The following is a 15,680-nucleotide window of genomic DNA, read 5'->3' on the forward strand; positions in this document are numbered from 1 at the left end:
CAACCAGGGTCTTTATATTTCAAAGTATTATTGTTCTGAAGAATAACACTTACTTGTTCGGCTAGAAAGACTTTCTTTTTCACATTCAGTTTCCTCTTCAAAGTGCATAGATCCTTCAAAAATTTAGCATAGGAAGGAACCTGTTTAAAAGCATCCAACAAAGGTATATTGATTCTTACCTGTTTGAAAGTTTCAAAAATTTCAGAGTTGTGATTGACTTTCCTTTGTTTGGTCATGGCTTGAGGAAATGGAAGTGCTGGCGGAAAATCAGTCTTTTCTTTGTAATTTTCTAATTCAACCCCTTCCTTATCCTCAGAGATTGACTTATCATCTTTCTCATAAGGTTCAAGAGAGGGTTTTTTAGTAACCTTACCACTGCGAAGAGTAGTGACTGATTTAACTTGATCCATGTGTTGGCTTCCGAAACTACTTGCATTTGCATTGTATTGCCCCTTGGGATTTTATTGTGGTTGAGATGGAAACTTACCTTTCTCTTGATAATTGAGAGCAGATGTCAATTTTGCAAGAGTATCTTTAAAATCTGTCATGTTTTGAGCAAGTTGAGTATTGATTGTTTCTTGCTTTTCAATGAATACATGTAATGTTTCCTCAAGATTTTTTCTAGGAGGTGGAGCATAAGGAGGTGCATATCCATGAGAATTTTGGAAATTATGATGTGCTTGAAATGGTGGTTGTGAAGTTTATGCATTGTTGTTATCACTCTTTTAATTGAAATTTGGGTGATTTTTCCAACCAGGGTTGTATGATTGGGAGTATGGGTTGTGGTTGGCCCTTTGGAAACTATTTCAAGCATGAGCTTGTTCATGGAGATATTCCTTAAAAGAAGGCTAGGTTGGACAATTATTGGTTGAGTGTTCATTTGTTTCACATATTTGACCAACAATATTTTCAATAGATTTTAATTCACCACTCTTTTTCAATTCTAGTGCCTCGAGTTTTCTAGCTAAAGATGCAAACTTGGCTTGAAGGTCATGATCTTCTCTAAGGTTGTACATACCTCCACTAGATGTATGAGGTTGAGTTTTACTCGGTGCCTCATAAGTACCCGCGGTGTCCTAATTTTGAGCATTTTCAGCTAACAAGTCTAAGTACTCTATTGCTTCATCAGGATCTTTATCTTTAAAAGTTCCATTGCACATCAATTCAACCATTTGGCTATCTTTAGGTGTTAACCCTTCATAAAAATGTAAAACCAATCTCCATGTTTCAAAACCATGATGAGGGCAAGTACTAAGCAAGTCTCGATACCTATCCCAACATTAGTAAAATGTTTCACTTGATTTTTGAGTGAAAGTGGTGATTTATCTTTTGAAAGAGTTTGTTCTATGAGATGGGAAAAACTTCTTTAAAAACTATTGTTGCATTTCATCCCAAACACGAATGGATCCTGGTCTCAAATTTTATAACCATGTTTTAGCTTTATCTTTTAATGAAAAAGGAAAAAGCTTTAATCTGATGGTATTCATGCTACAATTTAAATTATTATATGTGTTGCAGACATCCTCAAATTCTCTTAAATGCAAGTATGGATTTTCTAAATCTAAGCCATGAAAAGAAGGTAAAAGTTGAATAATGACTGGTTTAAAATTAAAATAAGATGCATTGGGAGGAAAAACTATGCATGATGGTGCACTTGTTCTTGTGGAATTCATGTGGTCTTTAAGTGTTCTAGCACGGTTATTCTCATTATTCTTATTATGAAGTGATTGATTATCTTCTTCGGTTATATTTTCTGAAAATGATGAGGATACCCTACAAAGTCTACCACTTGATGTACGTGACCATACTCTCATGCACGTGTAGGAATAGAATAAAAAAAAAAGAAAACAAAAAAAAAGAAACAAGAGAAAAGAAACAAAGTTATATACAAGAAAAGTGAAAAGAAAAAAATAAATACTATAATTTGTACAAGAACTTACCTCCTCAACAACGACGCCAAAAACTTAACACGACTAAAAGATTGATGTCTTCTCCCAAGTGCAGGAGTGTCGAAGTAATAAATAACTCGGCAAGACCGGGGTCGAACCATAGGGAGGTTAATTGTACACATTATAAACGACAATTATAAACAATAATAATAGTAATCACAACAACAACAATACTAATAGAAATAGTAGTAGTAGTAATAGTAATAAAGAAAGAGATGGAGTAGAAGAAAAAGAAGATGAGAACTTTGAGATGGAATATCAATGTAAGGATTAATCAATGATAATAACAAATGTCAAGGTAAGAGGTTCCACTAATGGTATGTCTAACAAGTATAGTATAAACTCTTATTATTCAATTGGAAACCACACACAAAGGAGGTTCCAATTGGATTATAGATTGTTAACATGATTACATTAGTCATCTTATTCAATTAATGCTAATACTTGTAAATCTCGTCAAGCATTCATGATTATAACTTATGTTAACAACAAATCAAGTTCCTTTCATAGCTCAGGTGTCGGTTATACCATACATTATGGGCTATGAAAGTGCCAAGCATTTGTTGTACCAAATGTTATACAACATAAATCAAGATTAATCATTTAACAAGCAAAGTATTAAAGAGTGAACAAGATAACAAATACAAAACATGTTAGTATCAAACATTAAAGTCCATATTAAGTTTACACTATACTTATTCTTACACCATTAGTGTAACCTTTTCACCTTGACATAACTAACTTAGCTAATTGACATATTAAACTTAGCTAAACATAATAAAAGAAAGAAAAATAAATAAACAAAATAAGAACATAAATAAGATAAGAGTTAACTAAGTAAAGGAAAGGAAATGAAAGACATAAACTTGATATTAATGAAAACAAAGCATAAACAATACAAAAAATATAAAGAGAGAAAGCAAGAGCATGATCTTGATCTGGAAACCAAGATGCCTAAATATATGGCAAATTCCTTCTTTTATAGGCTAAAATTGAGAACTATTGATTTGATGACTAATTGATGAGTAGGTGGCCAACTCTTGACTTGATGACAATCCTTATTTTATCTTGTCTGCCCATAACGTTAGTGATAACCTCAAAATTAGAGGTGCTTGAAAACATGACAATTGTAGGAAATTGTCTCAGCTTTCTTGTGTAAAAGCTTCAGCTCATTTGGACTTCTAAAACTCCAGATATGGGCCAAATACTGAACAGTGCTCGGGCTAGAAGACAGATTCAGGCTTCTTTGTTGTTGCTATAATTTGGACTTCAAAATGGCCTTTGTAGATCTTGGGCTCCATATGAAAGTTGGAGGCCTATGTCTTAGCTTTCTATCCATATAAAGTAAACCTAAATCTGAGATCTACAACTCCAAATATGACCCAATTACCAAACAGTATTCTGGTTTGGACTGCACCGGCATTTCTTTTCTAAGTTTGGCCATCTCTTTGTCCTTTCAATTTCAGTTCTTAAATTTATCAATCAATCCTTTCATTTATGTGATAGGCTTGCATTTAAAATGAATATTTACCATAAATTAAAGGTATCCTATATTATTATAAAACATGCTTTAGTTAAGGAATTATTGATACTTCAAGTGCAAAATAATGATATAAAACCTTGATAAAAATACACTTTTAAGTATCAATCAGGTTCCACTAATGGTATACCAAACAAGTATAGTATAAACTCTTATTATTCAATTGAAAACCACATACAAAGGAGGTTCCAATCAGATTATAGATTGCTAACATGATTACATTAATCATCTTATTCAATTAATGTTAATACTTGTAAATCTCGTCAAGCATTCATGATTATAACTTATGTTAACAACAAATCAAGTTCCTTTCATAGCTCAGATGTTGGTGTTCCTTTCATAGCTCAGGTGTCGGTTATACCATACATTATGGGCTATGAAAGTGCCAAGCATTTGTTGTACCAAGTGTTATACAACATAAATCAAGATTAGTCATTTAACAAGTAAAGTATTAAAGAGTGAACAAGATAACAAATATAAAACATGTTAGTATCAAACATTAAAGTCCATATTAAGTTTACATTATACTTATTCTTACACCATTAGTGTAACCTTTTCACCTTGACATAATAAACTTAGCGAAACATAATAAAAGAAAGAAAAGTCAATAAACAAAACAAGAACATAAACAAGATAAAAATTAACTAAGTAAAGGAAAGGAAATGAAAGGCATAAACTTGATATTAATGAAAGCAAAGCATAAACATTACAATAAATACAAAGGGAGAAAGGAAGAGCATGATCTTGATCTGGAAACCAAGATGCCTAAGTGCATGACAAATGCCTCCTTTTATAGGCCAAAATTGGAAATTATTGATTTGATGACTAATTGGTGAGTGGGTGACCAACTCTTGACTTGATAACAATCCTTATCTTCTCTTGTCTACCCTAAACGTCATTGATAACATCAAAATTAGAATAACTTGAAAACATGAAAGTTGTAGAAAATTGTCTCAGCTTTCTTATATAAAACATTCAGATCATTTGGACTTCTAGAACCCCAGATATGGGCCAAACACTTAATAGTGCTCGGACTGGAGGACAGATTCAAACCTCTTTGCTGTTGCTCCAATTTGGACTTGAAAATGATATTTTTAGATCTTGGGCTCCATATGAAAGTTATAGGCCTATGTCTTACCTTTCCATCCATATAAAGTAGACCTAATCTAAGATCTATAGCTCTAGATATGACCCAATTATCGAACAGTGTTCCAGTTTGGATTGCACCAACATCTTTTTCAAGTTTGACCATATCTTTGTCCTTTCAATTTCAGTTCTTAAATTTATCAATCAATCCTTTCATTTATGTGATAGGTTGCATTTAAAATGAACATTTACCACAAATTAAATGTGTCTTATATTATTAGATACGTTATTATAAAACATGCTTTAGTTAAGGAGTTATTGATACTTCAAGTGCAAAATGATGATACAAAACCTTAAAAAAAATATACTTTTAAGTACTAATAATTGGTACAAAGAAATTTATTATTACTAAATTTATAGATTTTAAAGTGGTTGATTAATGATTGTAATGAGCTAAGTTTAAGATTTTTAACTCATCTTGCAGGATATACATGCTAAAGGTATATCTCTTAATGAGCCCTTCTAAATGGGTGCATTAATTAAAAAAATTATCTAAAATGGGAATTAAAGACCTATCTTAAGCATAAAAACTTAAAAAATTAATGAAGGAGATGAGAATTAAAGACCTTATTTTAAGGTTAAGGATAAAATAAGAAAATAAATTATCTAAAATATGAACTAACTTTTCTGCTACTCTAAAAGTAAATGTTGTGGAACAAGTGGTAAAGACTCATAAAAAAAAAATCAAAAGAAGCATGTTGTGAAAGATAAATGAATTGCTAGGAAGTTTAGTGACAAGTGTGTTATTTGCAATAAGACAAAGTATTTGGCGAAAAATTACAGAAATAAGAAAAGGTAAGGAAATCTTATAAAAAGGATTGATCAAGCTAATATCATTGTGGTTGATCACCTTACCAATAAAGTTTTAGAAATAATTTTTTTTGTGTTATTTTTTAAGTGAATCTTATTAATAATTTTAAGTGGTGATGAGTTAATATTAATGCTGCATGACATATATGTTATGAGAATATAATGTTTTATTTTTACAAAAAAAAAATATATAAAAAACTTATATACAAGAAACTCATCAATTTTTTTAAGATGTGAAATTCCATAATATAATGTGATGTGCTCTGCCATTTAGTATTTTATACTAATTATTTGATTCATGTTTAACTATATATCAAATATTTTTTTATAAAAAAATAAAAAAATACAAAGATGTTTTTTTATATGGGCCAAACACTGAATAGTGCTCGAACTAGAGGACAGATTCAGACCTCTTTGCTGTTTCTCCAATTTGGACTTGAAAATGATATTTTTAGATCTTGGGCTCCATATGAAAGTTGTAGGCCTATGTCTTACCTTTCCATCCATATAAAGTAGACTAATCTGAGATCTATAACTCCATATATGATCCAATTATCAAACAGTGTTCCTGCTTGGATTGCACCATTGTCTCTTTTCGAAGTTTGACCATCTCTTTGTCCTTTCAATTTCAGTTCTTAAATTTATCAATCAATCCTTTTATTTATGTGATAGGCTGCATTTAAAATGAACATTTACCACAAATTAAAGGTGTCTTATATTATTAGATACGTTATTATAAAACATGATTTAGTTAAGGAGTTATTGATATTTCAAGTGCAAAATGATGATACAAAACCTTAAAAAAAATATAATTTTAAGTACTAATAATTGGTACAAAGAAATTTATTATTACTAAATTTATAGATTTTAAAGTGGTTGATTAATGATTGTAATGAGCTAAGTTTAAGATTTTTAACTCATCTTGCAGGATATACATGCTAAAGGTATATCTCTTAATGAGCCCTTCTAAATGGGTGCATTAATTAAAAAAATTATCTAAAATGGGAATTAAAGACCTATCTTAAGCATAAAAACTTAAAAAATTAATGAAGAAGATGAGAATTAAAGACTTTATTTCAAGGTTAAGGATAAAATAAGAAAATAAATTATCTAAAATATGAACTAACTTTTCTGTCACTCTAAAAGTAAATGTTGTGGAACAAGTGGTAAAGACTCATGAAAAAATCAAAAGAAGCTTGTTGTGAAAGGTAAATGAATTGCTAGGAAATTTAGTGACAAGTGTGTTATTTACAATAAGACAAAGTATTTGGCGAAAAATTACAGAAATAAGAAAAAGTAAGGAAATCTTATAAAAAGGATTAATCAAGCTAATATCATTGTGGTTGATTACCTTACCAATAAAGTTTCAGAAATAAATTTTTTTATATTATTTTTTAAGTGAATCTTATTAATAATTCTAAGTGGTGATGAGTTTATATTAATACTGTATGATATATATATATAGTGAGAATATGATGTTTTAGTTTTACAAAGAAATATATAAAAAAAACTTATATACAAGAAACTCATCAACTTTGTAAGGTGTGAAATTCCATAATATAATATGATGTGCTCTGCCATTTAGTATTTTTGTTTAACCACATATCAACTATTTTTTTATAAAAAAATAAAAAAATATAAAGATGTTTTTCTATAATAAATGAGTTCAGGATAACACCGTCAACATACTCTCTTTCAATGTCTACGTGTACATGTATCTCTCCCTCTCCAAATCTTTGCTAGTTCCGGTAACTGCTTTCCGGCGTACAGAATTGGCGGTATGGAGAAAGATCCTTTACTTCCTTATCTAAGCCCAAGAAAGAGAACACCAGTACCACCCCCACCACTTTGCCCTCTCCCTGAAGACGATGAAATCTCTCTACCTCTCCCTCTAACTCCTTCTGAACTTAAAGACCGCCTTATTTTTGGCCCATCTTCTGCTTCTCCAACAGACCCGTCTCCTCTTGTTGAAGCCTTAACGTTTTCTCTCAATTCACCAAGACCCTCCTCTTCTAATCAAGATTTCAACTCTTTCCTTGATTCTCCTCAGTTACAGCAACATCTTCATCAGCAATCTTGTTTAGTTGATCCTAATTACCCATGGACGAAAACCAATCTTCACAGGTCAAAAACTGCACCTGCTATGGCTGTCATCAATGATTTTAACCAACCTGTGATTACCAAGCCAAAATTTGGTTCCCAATCAATTATAGGTCAAGCTTTTTTTCTTTTGGTATTGTATCTGTCTCTCGGTGTGCTTATATATTCTCTTAATCGTGACAAGTTTGAAGGAATTGAAACGCACCCAGTTGCGGATGCTTTGTATTTTTGTATTGTGACTATGTGTACTATTGGTTACGGGGATATTACTCCTAATAGCACTGCTACCAAGTTGTTTTCCATTTTATTTGTGTTGGTTGGTTTTGGTTTTATCGATATTTTTCTTTCTGGGATGGTTAGTTATGTGCTTGATCTGCAAGAGAGTCATTTGTTGAGGAATGTTAAGAGAGGGGTCGAAAAGGAATCTGGTGGTTCTTATATAATTGATGTGAAGAAAGGGAGGATGAGGATAAGAATGAAGGTAGGATTGGCATTAGGTGTTGTGGTTCTTTGTATCGGAGTTGGTGTTGGTTTCATGCACTTTTTCGAGAGGCTAGGATGGTTGGATTCAATTTATCTATCCGTTATGTCTGTTACAACAGTTGGATATGGTGATAGGGCATTCACCTCATTGGCTGGTCGTATTTTCGCTTCCATTTGGTTGCTTGTGTCGACACTTGCTGTTGCTCGAGCATTTCTGTATTTGGCCGAGGCAAGAGTTGATAAGCGGCATAGGATGATGGCAAAGTGGGTGCTTGGTCAACACATGACTGTCTCGGAGTTTCTTGCTGCAGACATTGACAACAATGGGTTTGTGAGGTAATACTTTGTTACTTGTTGACTATTTCCACACTAGTGTCACACCAGTATGTTTCGATTTGTCTGCTTTGAAGGTCATGGGTTAAAAAAATAGTTTTCTTCATAGTTTTATAATTATCTGGGTTATCATATTCACTCTCTTTCCCTATTTGTGTCGTGCATTCCTTTCTACTATGTTTGGATAGTATGTATCAACGTTGGATTACATCGAATTGTGAATTTGTGGCATACAATTGAGTATTAATTTGCAGAAAGAACCAGAAAATCATGTACAAACTGCAATTAGCACCTGGAAGCTTAAAATTGCGATGTTAGCTGTGAAAAGTTAAACGTCTGAGATTTGTGTTCACATTTAAGAACAAGGTGGTATAGAATGAGATGTAGTTTGCAGCATGATATCAAAACACTCTGTTTATGCATTAACTTCTTGATGAATTATATGGATATTATTGTAGAGTTGGTAACTTTTTCTCACTTTTTGCATGGAGAGCCACTTCTTATGGTAAACGGCTTACAACTTAACTTAGTTACATGCTGTACTTTTTGTATGGCATTATTCATTTTAGGCTACTAGCTAACCCGCTCCTTGACTTGTTTCAGTAAAGCTCCTTTAATTGAAAAGTGCATGCAGCCTTCAGGTATCCTAAAAGCTCAATAGGTTATTGGTGAATTAAAATAAAGCTTAAAGTATTGGGCGGTAGGGTCCAGACATATTTAAGCTTAACTCTCTGTGGTTCATTTATTTATGTCCACTCTTAATGTAGCCTGGACTCTGCAATTGGGATTGAAAGGAAAATGAGGAAAACAGAAAAACGAGAAGGGCTTGAGAGAATCCTAAACACTGCTGATATTCTTACACAAGGAGATAGAAGTCCGAATAATAATCCGATAAAAAAATCATATGAAAATAACTTACAACTGTTTAAATAGGTACTAAACCGGCCTAAGTTGGAAAGGAAAAAGAACCCTAAAATAACTAGGAAAAATAAGAAAGTAATCTGAAAATATCTAGGAAAGTAAAGAAAATTCTGAAACAGCATCTTCGGGGTTTAATTTGGGCATGAAAACAATCTCATCTGGTTACAAGAAGTTGACTCCCATTAGGAATAAAGCCTATAGAACGCTATAGTAAAATTTTAGCTCGATTCAACTATCAATCAAAAGTTATGCTCATTTTCATCATAAAGTTCGTTTGACTTGTCAAGACTTCTTCTTGGGCTTGGAGATTCTGCATCAAATCTTGTCAATTGATGTTCTCAGAATTGCTTTGCTCCACTGTTGTTTGTGCAGTGTAGTTTGTATTCTAAACTGCTGTCTCCATCTTTGACCGAGGAATGAAGAAACCTCCTTTTAGTGTTAGCGATAGATCACCAAAATTTAACACCCCCTCTTCTAGTGAGCTTCTTTTTGGTAAACTTATAGGGGGTGTTAGTCATTCTCTGCTGTCTCTTTCTCATGTTTTAGTTGGAATGCCTTTAACTTTGAATCATCCATGGATTCTCGACATGCATTATTGCTTCGATGTCTTCCTCCTACCCTGCTTATTTCATTTTTATAGTGAATTTCCCCCATTCTGTCTCATGGGAAATGAAATCTTGGTGTCAATAATGGATTCGTGCATTGCAGTACAATTTGTTTGAAAAGTTATGTCTCTAAAATCCACATTGTTAATGTGAATACATGCTCTTAGGGTCAACTTCCAAACAAGCATACCTTTTCTCTTAGAAGTGGAGGCACAGGTAAATTTAGTTTTGCAGAGATGAACCTTAGTCTGCCTGTCAAGTATAAATGATTCCTTTCTTTGATCTATACATATTGGAATTATGAATAGACATTGGTTGAATGGACAAGTTACCTTCCGGCTATACATAGGCTTCACTTTTTTCATGCTTACTTGCTCTATAACAGTCCTCAATATTCTTTGCCTGGTTAAAAGGATTTTCTATGGAAATAGTTGATTAATGGAGTCAAGGAACTTGCCAAATATAGCTTTGTTAATATGGAATAAAGGTTACTGTTCAGCTTTTGTCCTAAATCAGAGCTATAAACTCGTGTCAGTATTGGTGTCTGAACTGCTGAAGCAGCTGAATACTCGAAGTAATTTGACTCTAAGACAAGCTCTTGCCCAGTTTTCTTGTTAGCTTTTCATCTTCATGAGGGCATTTGATTCCTTGTTCATTATCCCAATAGAACCCCCTGCCTCGATTAGACTACATAAGATTTCTACATGTGGCCTTGTTGCCCCATCTTTCACTGTCTTTGCTTTGAGAACTATGAACTTTCTGTTGTATTTTTCTCCATATACTTTGCTTTAGAATTGATTTTTATAGTACATAGTTCCATTCAAGCAAACGACTACTGTAGTTCCACATGAACTGTCAATATTCGATGTTAATACACCACTGGTAGAAGTTTGATTTTGTTTTCTAAATGTTTTTAATTTTGGTAATCAATCTGCCTAAGCATCTCCTAGTTACCGGACCAGAGAGGTTGCCCCAGGAGTTTACAAACATGAAAGATGATGATGATGTTTTGAGAATCTTGGTGTATTATTTGCAACATATAGAATGTGAAATATGCTTAATTTGCAAAAAAACTAAGCTAATGGATATGGAGCACTAATTTTTCAATACTTTTTAGATATATGCATACGCCAGAAATGTTGTTCCACCCAGAAGGTCTTAAGCAGCTACCCTCAATAATTGATAACATGGTGAATATTTTTGCACTGGTTGATGTACTTGGCTCAAGGTTCAGTGAATTTTGGAGAACAGCATGTAAATACCATATTCTATGTAGCCACCCTCAATAATTGATAACATGGTGAATAAGTTTGCACTAGTGAATTTTTCTTTTTCAAATATGGCTATGGAATTTTCCTTGTTCTTGTGGATTTTTCGGAGGCTTAATTTCATGCTAATTCAAGAAGCATCCATTATGAATTTCAAGGATTAAGCTGAGTGAATTTCTAGGCTCTCTATTCTTTCTTATCATAGGGTTTCTCCCTAAGGTAGCCTGAATTGTAGCTCCTATAGTAAATGGCATGGTATGGGAAGTAGAAAATCTTAAATCTAATTCATTGTATATCACATATATGGACTTTTATTTCGGGTTAAATGCTCATGCCTTCGTTATTGCAAGTGTGGAGACCTTTGTTTATTTTAAACTGTACATCCATTGTAAACCTACTATTCTTTGCTATTCTTTTTGGTTGCTCATAATTAATCTTGTCGTGTTGATCCTGCTTGCTTCTATGTGTCATTCCTGTTTTCAGCTTGCTCTGTGTGACTTAATCAGATTTCCTTTTTCCATGCTATTAGAAATTTGGATCATCTTCTTCGCAATCTGGTGTTGTTTACTGTTAGAAATTTGTTTTATCTTCTTCACAATCTGGTCTGGTATACCAAACTCTGGTTGACCAAGACTGGATATTCTGTCTTTATTGACTACTTGCATTGGGTTTAAATTTGCAGTAAGTCAGCGTATGTAATATACAAGCTCAAGGAGATGGGAAAGGTATCAGAGAAAGATATTCTGCAGATATGTCAGCAGTTTGAGAGGCTAGACACCGGCAACTGTGGGAAGATTACACTTGCTGATCTCATGGAAAGCCACCCTTGATCAAGTCTTCTCATGGGCTACCAAACACGAGAAATCTCAGTGGATTGTAGATTAAACTGTTGAAGCGCTTGAAGGGTTAATCATGTTCAAGCTGCATACAGAAATATAACTCAATGAGTTATAGTGCCTGATCAGCTGGGTCCTACTATTCGTCATGGCTACCCAATCAGCTTGCCATCTCTGGAGTTCACGTGGGCAAATTTCCGCCCTCTTTCAACCAAGTCTAGAAACCAGTTTGGATATTTCAACTGCTTAGCTCCTAGCAGCCACAATGCTGGTTGTATATTGAGTGACGGGGGGTGGACAACTGAGCTGATTGGAGTATAATGCAATTTTTCTAGTGTAGACCTGTTGTATTAATTCTTTTTGAGATGCCAAGAGACGAAGAGGTTCAGTAATGATTTGGGGTCTTCATCAAATGTGAATATTTGTTGTTGAATGAGTAAAGGTGGGGCTCCTACTCTCTCCCATCATCTGGGATAGTCTCCTTTGTGTTGTCTCAATAACAATTACAGTAGCAGCACTTTTATCCTGATTGAATCTGCATTCTGCAGCAAGTTTCTGCCCGTGTGTTTGTGTGCTTTCTTATGTGTCAAGGAGGCGTAGGGGGCAGTGACAAGCTCCCTATATCGTTTGTCAAGGTGGATATCAAGCCATCCTGAAATTGAAAAAAAAAGAAATTGATGAAAAAAATATTTTACTGCTTAAACCGTAGTAAAATGTAAGAAGCTGCACCCTGCAACTGCTATGAAATCGCAACGTGAAATTGGCCACACCTTTTAGAAATTTAATGTGGATCTTTTGTGATCTACTTTACCATAGAACAGAAATTCGAATTGCAGTGAAAATGGTGAAGGCGAGGTTTACTTTGTGTTCATAACTTGTTAGAAAGTTTACATTAAAAAAGCTCAATGGACTTCTTTACAATTTATTATCTCGTGCTACGATGAGGGTCACATAATAAAAAAATTTAACATGAAAAAAAAAGTTCATGCCACATCAACTGGTTAATATTATTATTAAATTAAATTTAGTAGATTATCCATATAAAAATTATGAAAAAAAAAGTTCATGCCACATCAACTTGTTAATATTATTATTAAATTAAATTTAATAGATTATCCATATAAAAATTACTTTTATATGATATAGTTAGTATAGTGGGTTCAAAAACAACCCAAATAATTTGTAAAAATTATAGTTTAGATTTAAAAAAATTTAAGATAATGTTTTTTTATTTTAACACTAAGACAAAAACATATTTGATTGATTTACAACTTAATTTTCTAAACCTACAACCTGAATTATAAACTTTATTATGTTTAACAATTTTATTTATTTATTTTAACTATTTGTTACATAATAATATGATAATAAAAATAAATATTTATAAAATTACTTATCAATTAAATATTGGATGCTTGTTTGAAACTATAATAACTTTATAAAAAATAGCAAACTAAAATAAATTATAAATACTCATTTAAAATTAATATAATATTAAAAAATAGAATCCAAAGAAAAAAAAGAAAAAAATGGGAAAATAAAATATTTTTTAAAGGGTAAGTAATATATATCCAGCTTTGATTTCGGAATGCACAGTCTGTAGATGCTTTTACATCATACATATTTCTTGACTGTGAAAACTCCACTCCTGAAATCTCTTTCAAGTTCCCTTTCCGAGAGGTAAAAAGCTAGAATCATGAATCAGCATGAGCCCACAGGGAGGTGAGTGACAGCCTCGAGAGCACACCAGGTCGCACGCCCTTGATTACTTTCTTAATAATTCTCTACTTTTTTAAGAATCACAAGACGACCTTTTCAATTCAAGTATTGAGCTTGACTGGGATTGAGCTGATTTAGACTAATTAGAGGATTTTTTTTCCCCTTATGTTCACTCAAATGGAAAAAAAAATGAAAAGAAAGTAATTTTAAAAGGTATACCTTAATTAATCAGATTTTAAATTTATTTTTTAAAAATTATTTATTTGAATTTTATAAATTTTAGAGTTATTAAAAATTTATATAATTATTAATTTCAAGGCTCATAAAATTAGTCAAAATACGTGTAAGTTAAACCAAACATCCATATCAATTAAAAAAAATAAAAAAAAGCAAGGAGAAAAATGATATGTTAGGGCATGGTCGGGTCACCTTGTCCTATTGCAAATGGTGACATATGTTCATTGATTTAAATAAAATCTTTGTTAATCTGACTTTAATTAACGAGTTAGAATGAGTCAAAAGTAGTTTTGACAAAGGAAAGAATCTAACCATTTGAAAACCTTTCACATTTGATCTTCAAGATAGCTTCAGAAACTTAAGAGTAATAGTTTTGATCGGTAATTTTAACTTTTGATTCAAGTCCGTATAAAAATAAAATACACATTAAAGAAAGAAAGAAAAACTATTTCTCCACAGAAATTTGCAAAAAAAAAAAAAAACAACTGTTTTCCTCTACTATTACTTGTTTCCATGAAGAAAGAGTTGAATAATTATTAAATAAAAAATAAACTAAAGCATTTCTAGTGTCTGACATATATAAAACACTTATTCACAAAACAAAAACTAAATAATAAAGCTTTAATTTCGAACATGATGGAAAAACCCTGGAGAAATGAAGAGCTTGGCAACTGCAATAAATGTGATTTTGGCTTCAAATTGGAGATTTAAAGGCTTCCAAGGTGAGTGTTTGATATTAGTCTAACGATAGCTTATGTACTGAATCTTTTAGGATATATTTTTTCTTCTTCTTCTATAGTTAAGACTTAGGGTTTTGTATTTGACTTATCTAGTTTTGTGCTTATTTATCATTATCTTATAAAAATATTGTTTTAGTCTACAAATCTCTTTTATTATTTAAAATCTAATGGGTGTGCGCTATTAATGGTTCATGCTTGAATTTTTTTATTTGTGTTATGTTATTAATCATTTATTTTTAATATTTTTAATTTTATTTTTAATGAATATTTAATTAAAAATACTTTCAATTTTTGTGTTGATAAATATTACATGATAAAGTTATTAATAAATATAATAATATTTATAATTATAACATTAGTAAATATTATTAAAAATTAATATTGATGATTCTATTATTTGAATATTAAATTAAAAACTTTCTTTTTCTTCAAAAAAACAACCATAAGGATATGTTACTCCTCTTAATATTCGAGACACTAGCTCTCTAAAGCCTATTTATTTCAAATATTTAAAATAAATAACAAAATATTTATTTTTATTTTATTTTTAAACGAGCATTAAACACATAGATAATAAAAAATGAGCTTTGGCGCCCGTCTAATATGTCTAGAACAATTCTACTTATATTTATTAGGCTTATACGAAGTAATGATGACCCAACTCAAATTCTTGCTCAAAATATAGGACATCGAACAATGAACACAAAAATTATTAGGAATATAACACAATAGACAAAAACATGATATATAATTTTTTGTTGTTTTCTTTTTACATGAAAATGCTTATATAAAAAAGCATATATGAAATGCAGCAAGCCAAAAATAAAAATCAAGCATACATACAAATTTCTCTCGTAATTATAAAGAAATATTCACATTAAAATTCTCAATTAAAAAATAACATCAATATTAAAAGTCATAATTAAAAAAAAACTTTTAAAAGCAACATCAACTCTTTAAACATATAAAAATTGCTAGTTAAAAAATAACATC

At 31.7% G+C, this 15,680-nt stretch overlaps 1 protein-coding gene across 1 annotated transcript; it reads left to right on the top strand.

The window, feature by feature from the left end:
• The first annotated feature begins 7,119 nt into the window (after window positions 1-7,119).
• On the top strand, window positions 7,120-12,566 carry LOC105114968 (two-pore potassium channel 3-like). The gene is made up of 2 exons (XM_011011710.1): window positions 7,120-8,364; window positions 11,838-12,566. Exons 1-2 carry the CDS (start codon window positions 7,226-7,228, stop codon window positions 11,983-11,985), a joined length of 1,287 nt encoding a protein of 428 aa, XP_011010012.1. The 5' UTR covers window positions 7,120-7,225; the 3' UTR covers window positions 11,986-12,566.
• The last annotated feature ends 3,114 nt before the right edge of the window (window positions 12,567-15,680 follow it).

This window comes from Populus euphratica, unplaced genomic scaffold, assembly GCF_000495115.2.
Source record: "Populus euphratica unplaced genomic scaffold, PopEup_1.0 scaffold615.1, whole genome shotgun sequence".
NCBI lineage: Eukaryota > Viridiplantae > Streptophyta > Magnoliopsida > Malpighiales > Salicaceae > Populus > Populus euphratica.

What these genes read in the sequence shown, in the direction of transcription:
- LOC105114968 (XM_011011710.1), top strand. Translation starts at nt 7,226, where the DNA reads ATGGAGAAAGATCCTTTACTTCCTTATCTAAGCCCAAGAAAGAGAACA. An exon ending in GACAACAATGGGTTTGTGAG is followed by an intron (nt 8,365 to 11,837) that starts GTAATACTTTGT and finishes TTAAATTTGCAG; the next exon opens with TAAGTCAGCGTATGTAATAT.